Below are 12,715 nucleotides of genomic sequence, written 5' to 3'. Positions count from 1 at the left end.
AGCCCAGTTTCATATATGTTCAAGATTTCCAAGTTCCTCTAATCTTACATTAATCTATGTCTTGCTGGAGCTGTGGCAGAGGCAGTAAGTTAACATCCCTAAGTTCGAGCTCAAAAGGCTCATTTTAAGACGGCAAACGTGAAGCAGGCTGACTGTTTCGGCCCGATGACTAACGGCGCAGATAACAACCAAACGCGTTTCACGGCGTCACTGATAACGAGCGCACACAGTGAAGACGCAAAGGTACTTTGAACTATTCAACATGCTCCGAGCTCAATGCTAGCACTTGTTTTCATAGTTTCGTAATCTCACCTGCTAAGACCCTTATCTTCATAAAACCGCTGGGTTCCTGAGTAAATATTGTGCCACAGATTTAAATCTTCTGGGGGATTTGATGCAAGTGGCTGCTGGATTTTACGTCTCAGAAGCTCATATCTAAAGCAAAAGACAAGCAGGAACATTGGGATTATCTCAACTCACGTTATTACCAAAATTCCGGTGTTTCGTGGGATGAGTATGTGATGTGTGCCTGTGAATGTAAAGAACACATCTTCATTTACGATTACAGACTTTTTTTGAGATTATTATTTTTTCCTGACTCGAGTTTCAAATAGTCAACTATTTTGAACCCACCAACTCTACTCGCACTTTTCTGCTATCAGTGAGAACGGTCACATTTTAGATTTCTTGCATGTCAGGTTTGCCGAGACTTTCTTGCCAGTTTTACACAAAGTAGAAATACAAAATGCTTATAAAGTTAATGATTTTCTAAGATTTCAACCGTCATTACTTTATAAACAGTGATAATATTATCAACCCCACAGCCTTGGCTAAGGGTCAAGCCACTTCAGAACCACCCTTTTCTTATCTGTATCTGTGACTACATTCTCTACAGGTTTCCAGGTAATAACAACATACCAAAGGATTACGTGCTGGCTTTGGAATTTTGAAACACATTTGTGTAAATGTATCCTTTAGAACATGCATCAAGTTTTCCTGACATATAATAAAAATACACTTTGAAAATCAAGGAAGGACTAGGTCAAGAATCATTAGAGAACAATGGTTGTTGTTTCAAGGGTTTTTAGTTCTTCACAAAATTAGGATATAGCTTGGCCGGTGTGGCTCAGTGGTTGAGCATCAATCCATGAACCAAGAGGTTGCTGGTTCAATTCCCAGTCAGGGCACATGCCCAGGTTGCACGTTTGATCCTCAGTAGAAGGCGTGCAGGAGGCAGCCGACTGACATTTCTCTCTCATTGATGTTTCTATCTCTCTATCCTTCTCCACTCCTCTCTCTTTCAAATCAATAAAAACGTATTTTAAAATGAATAGATTTCTACCTTGATGAACGTGTATGGTTCTGTATAAGCCAGGAAACATAATATGCAATTGTATGAAATTTATGAGTGGGGGATAGCCGATAAGGAATTGATTCTACGTTCATATGTGAGTTACAGCCTCCTTCCCTCCTAGAGAGATGAGCCCACAGCAAAATCCAAAGCACGGTCCCTTTTCCTTACCTCAAACCAGGTCCATTTGGCCTGGATGGTGGCTGCCAAGAAACCCCAGCATATGATTCACTGAGGGGGACCACGGACAGTGGCTGAACACCCTGAGGTGGGGAGGGGTGGGTTGCAACGTGGGTGGGCAAACTCTCTGTGCATCCTCCTAGATGCCCGCTCCCCCCTGAGCAAGCCACGATGCTGACCGAGTAATCAGTGAAAGGAGTCAGCCCAGTGATGACGTGGCTTAACACTGCGGGAGTGACATTCATGATTGTGACATGAGGGTCGGGCATACGGATCTCGTAGCTAAGCACATCTCCATTCTGGATGAGTGGGGGTTTCCACGTGACCTGGAGGAAAAGATAAATAGAATCAGTGTGATGACACAGGAACAGAGCAACTGAAGTTCATCAGGCCTGGAATGTCCCTCTGTCTGGTTTTCAGTGAAGTTGCTTGCTAAATGCCTACTTAAAAAAAATTGTATTGATTTCGGAGAGAAAGGGAGAGATAGAAACATCAATGATGAGAGAGTCACTGATTGTCTGCCTCCTGCACGCCCCCTACTGGGAATCAAGCTCGCAACCTGTGCATGTGCCCTAACCTAGAATCGAACTGTGAATAGAACCCTGAAGTCCTGGTCCACAAGTCAACCTTCAACCACTGAGCCATGCCAGTCGGGTGCAAATGCCTATTTTTGCATGAGACAGAGGTGAGGGTTGGGGTCAGTTAGCGACCTCCAGGAACTAAGGGAAATGCCAATCCCTGGGTTTGGCTTCCCATCTTGATACTTTCTAGGACTGTCAGACCAGTACACACCTTGATGATTCATCGCCCCGGCGGGGGACCTGGAGCACACAGAGCGCACACGGAGGCAATTCACACATCCACGAACATCCACGGGGCAGCGAGCAGCAGGGCTGATCGTTTTCCTGTTTGTAACTCAATTAAATGAAACGACAGAACCCCTTGCTTCGCATCAGGAATGTGCTCTCTAAATGTGTAACCACTTTTTTGTGTTAGATGGTGATGAGGGGATCAATACTTGCATTTTCTGAGGCTGCACAAGCGGGTTCCTATATTTCACTTGTGCATAATGAAGAAAGTGAAAAACAACATCCCCTATTTGCAAAGATAAGAGATGCACAGAGAGCTTTGACAAAGGCGAGCAAAGGATGACCGTTTAATTCATGGGCTTGAGCATCAAATGAAACAATGAGGTTTGATAATGGAACCCTATGTGCAACGGTCCTTTCGTCTTCTGGCTAAATTCTGCAGGGGCACATTAGCAACACATTCGTGCTCTTGGAGTGAAAAAGACCCTGGAAAAAAGTGCACAGGCCATGAGAAATATCACTTATGCATATGCCATCCATATTCATCTTTTATTGTTGCCTCTCGATGTCCCTGACATTTTAGAGTATATCTTTCAGATATAGACTATAAGCTTCCTGAGAGCAGGGTCCAAGTTTGGTCCCCATGTACTGACATGCCCACAGAGTTCAGTAAGTAACTGTGATCATGGCTGATTGAAGTATATATTTTGCCTTAGCATGCAATTCTTTTTAAATTTTAAAAGACATATTTCTGCAAATGGGTATATGAATTATCTACATTTGTAATCTCATACAAAATCAAAGTCAGAAGAAAATAATAAAAAAATAAGAATAGTCCGGCTGGTGTGGCTCAGTGGTTGAGCATTGACATATGAACCAGGAGATCATGGTTCAATTCCCTGTCAGGGCACATGCCAGGGTTGCAGGCTCGAGCGCCTGTAGGAGGCATGCGTAAGGCAGGCGATCAATGATTCTCTCTCATCATTGATTTTTTTTCTCTCTCTCTCTCTTTCTTCCTCTCTAAAATCAATTTAAAATATTTTAACAAAAAAAAATAGGTGAGAATGATGATTAAGACTCAATTCCTTTTACGTTGGTTAAAGTACACCCCATAGCAAAGCCGTGCCTGGACACGATCCAGGTGACACCACTATTCCTGGTGGCAGCCTTAGAGACTCAGCTCGCTGGCCAGGCTGATCTAAACGTCCCTCGAGTGAGCGGAGAAGCTGTGGGTGTTGTTTCATTCCTGGATGGGATCACAAAATCGAAGAAGAGAGGGAATTTAAAGGAAGAAAAAGCCAGGCAACTTGTTTTGGAGATATTTATCATCACTGATGAATGAATGAAACAGAGTTGTGCACTGAGCCATCCTTCTTTTAAAAGTTTTTGTTCTTTTTTTTTTTTCCCAGGCCTGCCTATGAAATATTTGTTGGAGAGAATCCAGAATGATGCCTATCACACAGCTCTGCCTTTGTGTAGGGGACCATGATTACGTCATGTCATATTGATGGGGCCTGCTACCTGAGTTCTGCAAAAGTCCCCCAGGATCAAGACAGATAGTCATTTCCCCAATGATTAACAACTCCAGGCTTGTTTGGGGGTTTTCTTTTTATGTTGAGCGAAGAACAATTCTTAAGATTACCCAGTTTGTATAAGAAGCACTGTATGCTTATCATGGACTTCCAATGAACTTCCTTCTGGTGTTTTACCCACAGACTCTAGACACTTGATATTCCTATCAAAAACAGGTGTTGCTTTGAACAGTCTCATATGGCAACCAAGTCATCAAGGCTTTTAAACAGGGCACTGAGCTTGGAGGCTAAATCAAATGTCTTCCACAGTTTCCCCTATTGAGCATCACCCCGTATTTGGTGTGGGTGGGAGAGAGCGCACGCGGGCACTGCATAGATCCAAGTCATAATTTCAACAGATGAACTTTGCTGTTATGCAAATGTCCTTTGTTTTGTGCTCTGGTGAGCAAGCTACTGTACCGATGCTTTTGGCAGGAGTACAAGCCCGGAGCCATGGAAGCATGTGTGTATTTACACAAAAGCGGCTCCGCAGCTACACAACTCCCTCCTGTTTGGTTACACTAATTTCCCTTGAATGAAGTTTGTATGCCAGCCAAGACAATGGCAGTTAGCCCGTCCTCTGGAGCGTTCCCAGGAGGACGAGGCGAATAACGGAACGCTTTCTAGATCGCCCAGTAATGCCCTATTTTAATTTTGTTCCCCATCATTTTGATTCTTTGATCATTAAGAAAATATATCAGAGTTTGGGTCATTGGGACTTCAGTTAATATGCTAATCCAGGTCTCCGAGCTTCCCCAGCCCACCTCGTTCTCTGCTCTATTTAAATCTGACGTGGTGGTTAGGCTAAGCATCCCATCGTGGTATTCAAAGCATTTCAGGTGTGTGAGGGCCAATGCAAGCATCGCCATGAGGTAATTAAGGGGACACAGGGAGACATGAAACATGGACATCGCATTCAAGAGCGTTTGGGCCAAGGGCCAAAGCCCAGTTTCTCCAGAGCGTGCGTAAAACCACCATGTGTGCGTTTTGTCAGTAGGTGGCTCTGTTCATCACAGAGTCATCCGGGGCCGATGCCTACAGTCTGCAGACAGAACACCCAGTATCTTACCTCGGCTGCCCAGGGTCCGAGCACCCGCACCGTGGGGGGCTGCACCCCGGCGGGCCTGGAGGGCCTCGTGGTCACCTCCGCCCAGGCGCTGCTGTTGGTGCCGCCACGCAGAGTGCTCATCAGGACCCGGTATTCGTACTTCGTCCAGGGGCTGAGGGCGGCAGTCTTGTCCATGTACCGCGTGGAATGGTTTCCTGGGAGAGTCACCAAGGCAGTGACTTCTTCCTTCCCCTGGACCGTCCTCTCGATGGTGACGTTCTCCACCAAGCCATTGGGGTGGGCAGGGGGTTGCCATGAGAGGATCACAGATGTCGGGGTATCGGAGAACAACTCGGGGCTTGGGATGCCTTCCGGCGCGTCTGGGGGTGTCCAGACAGCCTGGGACGGAGGTGAGAGGGAACAGCCCGGTGCGGTGCAGGCTTCCACCTGGAAGGTGTAGGCGGTGTGTGGGCGCAGCCGGGTCACGGTGCGGTTTGTGGCATCGCCAGGAGCTCTCAGGAAGAGCTGGCCGCGCTGGTACAGGTTATAGTGCGTGAGAACCCCGTTGGGCTTTACAGGGTGCTGCCAGGTGACCAGCATCGCTCTCGGGTCCACAGCCAGGAGGATCGGAGGGTCCACAGGTCCGGGTCCTATAGGGGTGAATGAAACCCAAAGTGATACCGCCTGGAAACGCCCCACATCTCCTGAGAACAAAGCTACAAGGAGCACTAACGCTCCCACAAGGTCACAGAATGGGACACCCGGGAAAAGCCAAGGAGTAAAGACAGGGACCGGGATGGCGTTGCTCACAAACGTGCAAGAGGGACTTGCTGAGTAGCACTGAGCTAGACTGTCATTTTCCTTTCTAAAACGGCTTTATCCAAATCGTGTCTTTTTCTTAAAGTTCATGCTAAGAAACAGCCCGAGGACATTTTTGGAAATCAAGGCATCAGAGGAGAAATAGACACGAGGGCGGTTGTAGCCCAAGTTCTAGCTTCTGCCACTGATTTTTCCTCTAGAGCCCCAGTCACTAATTATAATCGATAGCACTACCCTAACAAACCCGCAGTTTACAGCCCAGTCACCCCCTCCCCTTGCCCCCACCCCACACCATTCACTCCATATTCCACGTTACGCCCAGCTCTGTTTACCATTCCCGGCCGTGTTTGGCAATTTATCTACTCCCTGTTAATATTACAGGTGATTTTTTACTCCGGCTGTGACAGAAGCTGCCGATGCAGCTCTTTCACCTACTGATAAATAAACAATGCGCAGATCTGACCTTTGGGGGAACAGGTTTTACGCGCGCTCCACTCAGCATTCTAACTGATTCAATTATCAGAAAGGTTCGGGAGGCCCCGTGAATACTGAAGAAGGCCCGCCATATGCCCGCGAGGTGCCGCGGAACGCCAAGTACCCTGCAGCCCTCCAGAGAAATTCCCTAATTGTAAATAATTTCGCCGCGCGCCACCATCAAGTCACCTTGAATGCAAGCCCCTCAGCCCGCGGAGGCAAAGTGTTATTTAAGCTTTACTGGGCTGCGTTAAATTCTGCCATGTGAAGGGCTGTTAAGTTTTTCAATTGAAATTTCATTTAAAATGCAGGTGCTTTTTATTATACGGAGGCTTTACTGCTCTCTAGGTACAAGCAAGAACACGGTGCAATAACACAAATCTGCTCAATCACTGATCAGTAACAGCTGTAATTCCGGAACATTTAGCATTCTTATAAACCACGGCCCGAAATCTATCAGTTGCTACCGCAGATCAAGAATATACCCTATTCTCCTTTTCCAGCCCACAGCGATGTTGACATTTATGAGATTTTTTTTTCTGTGAACATTAGATTTTTTAAAAAAAAAATCTTTATGAAAAGTATACTTGGATTTAGTAATTGCTCCAAACAGCACTGATTACATAAGTGTTTGTGCGCACGCGTGATTCAGTGTTACGCTCAAGGTTTGTTTTAAATGTAACAGCTGCTTCGCAAAACCAGTGTCATGCAACGCGGTCCATGTATTTGTCCCCAACTGGACTGATGTTCGAATCGAAATGGTTATTTGAGAGGAAAGATGTTGCCCAGCACTAACCCTGACATCAAGTCATTGCTGACGATTTGGTAATGCATCCCATCGGGAGAGAAAAACCCCTACACGTCCAGGCATCTTGGTAGGGATCCCATTTGGCATTTCAGTCTGATACTAGCTTTCATGTTAAAGCTTTCTTCAAACCACGGTGACATTTCTCACGTTTGCCCTCCGGTATACAGTAGAAGTGGCCATTATGATATCAAAATAGGAATTCCTTTCTTATTCGTACGTGTCATCCAAACTTGGCTATTTCCCAACAAAAGACCAGCGTGAATCTTGTAAGGTGTCAGTGTTGTTTTGAGAAACTAAATCCTCTGAGACTGGGGTTCATAAAATCAACGCTGGATTCAAGGCTTTCATATCTAACTCCATGCCACCCTTCTCCCTTAAAAAAAGAGCAACATACACTTACAACTCAGAATATTTTGTATTAGGGCTTCACCAGGGTTTTGCATAATTATTTCTCGCATGTGGCCTCTCAAACTGGGGACTTTTTCAAGGGGAAGGAACAACAAGGATGCGGTTTGATGTGTTTTGAAGCGATACGCTTTTCATTTCTCCCGGATAAGACGCTATGTTATGAGTGAAACAGCCATGATAATGAGATGAACTTGTACTTCAGGCCCCCACGGAACACAGGCTTTCCCTCAAGATGATCTCTTATCTTGGGAAAGAAGATGCTCCATGTCAATTTCATGATTTCGCCCCCCTTAAAAGCCAGCGCATTTTATTAGCTCTCCGCTCGGAGTCGGTTCCCTGCTCCTGTCACAAGAAGGGTCCTTAAACTTGTGTGATTCAGGAGAGGGATCCGAAAGCAGCTTAATTAGCTCCTCTGGCCAGGCAAGTGTTAAAACCCGACTCCTGGCACGGGTTCAAGTGTGTGCTTTAAAAGGACAGGCCGGATCGTCTTATTCTATATACAAATCAACCGGCATGCTACTGCGTGGTGGAAAGGGTCAGCACAATTATGTAAAACATGAGTAATAACTATAATTGGGGCAGTTTGCTAATAAAATAAAAAGCTCTGAACACGGGCAAAGTTATGCTCACGGCGGTAGCTATCACTTTCTAAAGGAAGAATTCATGGGTGAAATGACATGAAAAAGATGGTTATAAAATTTTAATGGAATGATAAAAGGCAAAAGTCAGCCTCTCAGCTGAATTCTTAAAATCCCAATATATCACCATCCGCCGCTTAACTGTAAAATCAATGTGGGGTGTAACATGTTGTCAATGCAGCTGTCACTGGGAAGTATGACAGCCACACAGCTCAGGCGGCCAGGGACGGAAATACACCCACACGGCCGCACCCAGGGCGCGACTGTTCGGAGAACTCCCTCCTGGAGCCGGGAACGGGGCATTCTCTGTCCAGATCCAGACTGGGAGCACAGGCCATTTCATTACTACAGCATTAATAACAGAAAGTAGTTTCATTTTGGCAAATGAAATTGTCTTTTATGGGAAACGATTTTGCTCCACAGCTTCAGAAGTTCAACCCCAGCCTTAGACAAAGCTGTTAACGAAGGGGTCTGCTTATTTTCACACTCAGGTGTGCATGTTGGGAAGGGTGTGTGCACGCACACGTGCACGTGTGTAATTGTGTGTATGAATGAACAGGTGGACGCACTCACACCTTTTGTGTGTGTCTAACTTTCCGTGGTTTTCACCTCTTCTACACTCGCTTGCTATTAGTCACCTGCGACTGCTCAGTTTCCCTGTTAGGTCCTCATTGTTGGCCTGAAGCAACTTTTTACCATTTTCATTAAACACTCACTCAGTTTCAAAGCCCTCTTTCAGTAATATCAACTCCACAAATAAATATTCCCAGAATTTCCCAATGAATTAAAAATCAAGGTGGCAAATATATGGATGCATAATTACACAAAACAATATGTTATATGCTAATTGTTATCGTGGCCTTTTGATATTCACTACTGATATGCTAGCAGGAGTGGAGAGTGATGGAGTCCTTCATCCCTTTAATCATGAAATCTATCAATTTATTATTTATACCCCAACTACCTGCTGACAGGATTTCTGACAGCTCATCATAAAAGACTTAAATGTAATAGGACCAATAAAATAAAGATAAAGAAATATTAATCTGATGATGATGAAAAGGGCTCAACAGCTTATCCCAAAATGAAGAGGAAGAACGGGCACCATGATTTTGCACCAAAATGAACATGCAGCTCCTTGGCAACTGATAAAATAAGAAAAGGGATGGTAACATAGGCGTTATCGATATATATAAAAGCCTAAGCAACTGTTACGACTGGTCGCTCTGATGTGCACTGACCATCAGGGGGCAGATGCTCAACGCAGGCTGGTGGTCAGTGCGCTCCCACAGCCAACCTCCCAAAGCCAGCCAACCTCCCGTGGTCCCTCCCCGTGGCTGGTTGGCCCTGATTGTTCACCGGGTCTCTAGTTGATTAATAAAAGGAACTGCTGAAGACCAGTATGTGTGAAAATGGAAAAGATATTACTTGGTCATCTGAGAGTAGGAGAACCAATATTGGGAAACTATTTTTCTCCTTTTCTCCTGAGATCAGGGCCAGAGAGTATACATTAGTAAGAATGCTTTTTCTTCCAAAACTGGAGCATTTGTTCAGTAAATAGCTCAGGACCCATCCTTGAAGGTTTGGGACAGAAAATTAAGTATGTTGATGGGAGAATTCAGGAAGGCAGGAGTGCAGTCTGCAAAGAACGAGAGGTTCCACACTGGGAAGAGCAGGGTGCCTTATAGGCCCTGAAGGCCAGGCAGATAGACTTTTCCATTAGCCAATCCCTCCTTCCAAAGCATTTGTCCGCAAAGACATATGTACCCCTATGCTCACTGCAGCATTATTCACAGTGGCCAAGACATGGAAACAACCAAAGTGTCCCCTGATAGATGACTGGATAAAGATGTGGTACCAATATACTATGTAATAGTACTCAGCCATAAGAAAAGATAAATACTCTCAGCAATAAAGATTTAAAATAAAAAGATAAACTACTACCATATGGGACACCTTGAATGGTCCTTGAGACTATTATGCTAAGCGAAATAAGTCAGACAGAAAAAGCTAAGAACCACATGATTTCACTTATATGTGGGACATAAAACTGAAATTCACAGACAACAGTATGGTGGTTACCAGAGGGCAGGGGGGTGGGGTTAGTAAAGGGTAAAGGGGGTCAAATACATGGTGACAGAAGATGATCTGACTTTGGGTGGTGGACACACAAGGAAATATACAGATCATGTATCATAGAGATGGACACTTGAAACCTGCATAATCTTATTAACCAATGTCTCACCAATAGGTTTAATTAAAAATTCCTCAGATCATCTGGCCGAGGGGGCTCAGTGGTGAACATTGACCTATGAACAAGGAGGTCACAGTTCCATTCAAGGTCAGGACACAAGCCTGGGTTGCGGGCTCAATCCCCAGGGTGGGGCATGCAGGAGACAGCCGATCAATGATTCTCTCTCATCACTGATGTTTCTAGCTCTCTCTCCCTCTCCTTTCCTCTCTGAAATCAATAAAAATGTATTTTAAAAAATTCCTCACGGCCCTCTTCTCTATCCACAAGAACTTCCCTTTGCAGCCGCGCATTTGCTTGGGCGGCTAGTGCTCATTTCCTGCCCTGGTGAACTTCCTGCCTGTAGATAGGAGATCATGCTCCCTTTTTAGTAAGCATTGCCACCAAGGTAATTCACAGTCACCCTTTCTTGATGGGAATAGAAATGATGAGTGCCAGAGAATGGATACCATTTCTTCCCTTTTCCAGTGTGGCATTCTATGGGAATCACCTCTGCAGTGGGTTGAATAATTATGTTCAGGTCATCTCTTTATTCAATTGTTTTAACAATTATTTCTTTAAAACACTACTTCAAGTGTGAGCTCTCTAGACCATAAATCTGTATAGAGCTTGTGACCAGGCTGTCCGCTTCCCTGGAGTGTATGTAAGTCCCCCTGAGGGGGAGTAGGTGTGCTGAGTGGTGCATTAATGCCTCCTGGGCCTTAAGCAGTGTTTACTGCGCTGTGCTGATAATTTGCTAAATGGTACCCTCAAGACCAGAAGGACTTGGGATGTGCCCTTATAAAGGACCTAACTTGCTCCCAGGGAGAAATGGATGAAGTAGTACATATTATTGTTCATAACTGATGTTTGTAAAATTAGGTAAGCTTTGAGGAACGAAAATAGTTCTGATTCTATCTCATCTGATGTCACCTCCTCACTACAATACTGTAATTAAGGTTACTGTAGAAATAAATACTCTATTGAATAAACAACTGGTACTGTTTCAAACACTATGCCTTTGGACTAATATCTAGTCTTGAGAAAGTCACTCCAGTCCTCACTGGACATAGAGCTGGAATGGCAATTGGCCAACAGAACAACATCTTCTAAGAAGCCCCAGATTAAAAGACTTGACAAGATTAACCCTAAAAACATCAATGCTCAAAGATCCAGTGTCCTCATTCACTATGTGTGGCTTGCATTAATTTACAACTTCTCTAAACAAAATCATGCTCCCACTGGTGTGGTTTTATAGAGGTAGTTTGTATAAAACTAAATATTATGTCCATGAGTTCATTCCCTATATAACCTAGTAAAAACATATAAATGCAAACATAGCTCTTCCAGGAAAAACTACAAACTTTCTGGGTTGACTAAGGCAATCCCAATCTATTCTACATACTAGATGCAGAATCACTGTGAGTAGATTCTACTTCTCTGTTCAGAAGGCTGTCTGTCAAGTGCAAATAGAAGTACAAGGAAACCTACTTCCAGGGGAAGGTATCATGGTGCTCTGAGCATCCTCATACCGTCAGGCCCATAGTTCAGGTCTTCCACCTGCAGGAACCCCTCCAGAGCAGAGAGCCCTGCAACATTTGCTCACAGAGGACAAGCTGACAAGCTTTCTCTCGCAGGGCACCTCGAGGTACCCTGAAGGATGGAATGGGGCCACGTCTGTACGCCCAGCCCTCCAACCCTCCAGGCACACATTTTCCTTCTTTCTGGAACATTTAACCACCCTTGCCCTACAAAAGACTATTGCCACTAGATGTCCAAAGAATACAGGAGGACTATTTATGAGTTTAGGAAAAACTAAAGACATTCAAGACTCCCCCATGTAGAGGACATTTGGCTGTGTATCATGCAGAACACTTACTGTCCTCCGTCGTCATGAACAGAATCCAAGGGCTGAGCGTGCTGCCAAATCCATTGGAGGCAACCACCCGGAACGCGTACTCAGTGTGCGGCTGGAGGTCCCTCACTTCATGGCTTAACGATGCCGAAGGACTGGAAAATAACCTATAGGGACACATTTTAGAGAGTTTCAGACACTCAAAGAAATAAACGGGTAAGGTCAACATGCAGTTAAGCATTGCACTTTTCCGTCCTCACATGCTACCTCTTTGAAAATGAGTAGTCATTTGGCTGAGGGTTCATAATATTGCATTCATGTGAGCTGTACATGACAGTAGCACTCAGTCAATTCTAGCATTAAGCATGTTTGCCACATGGAACTTGTAGGATATGTATTATAATTTTGTTGCCACAGTTCACCTGACAGCATTTTGGGGTTCAAGTGCATGGCATGATTGCTTTATGTAATAGATGTGCTGATGAAAAATGAAGTGTGAAGAAACCTTCTTGTAAAATCTTATT

The 12,715-nt window shown here is 44.7% G+C and overlaps 1 protein-coding gene across 1 annotated transcript in view; it reads right to left on the bottom strand.

The window, feature by feature from the left end:
• USH2A (usherin) overlaps nt 1-12,715 on the bottom strand; it is a gene marked incomplete at both ends in the record, with an annotated part of 391,806 nt that overhangs the window by 116,991 nt on the left and 262,100 nt on the right. The window contains 4 exons of the mRNA XM_081114388.1: nt 313-435; nt 1,523-1,857; nt 4,981-5,609; nt 12,216-12,358. Of these exons, the coding sequence (XP_080970514.1) occupies nt 313-435; nt 1,523-1,857; nt 4,981-5,609; nt 12,216-12,358 (1,230 nt within the window). The remainder of the gene's footprint in view (nt 1-312; nt 436-1,522; nt 1,858-4,980; nt 5,610-12,215; nt 12,359-12,715) is intronic.

The sequence above is a fragment of the Myotis nattereri genome (genome assembly GCF_964212035.1).
Source record: "Myotis nattereri genome assembly, chromosome: 20".
Taxonomy (NCBI): domain Eukaryota; kingdom Metazoa; phylum Chordata; class Mammalia; order Chiroptera; family Vespertilionidae; genus Myotis; species Myotis nattereri.
This window is presented reverse-complemented; position numbering and strand designations above follow the sequence as displayed.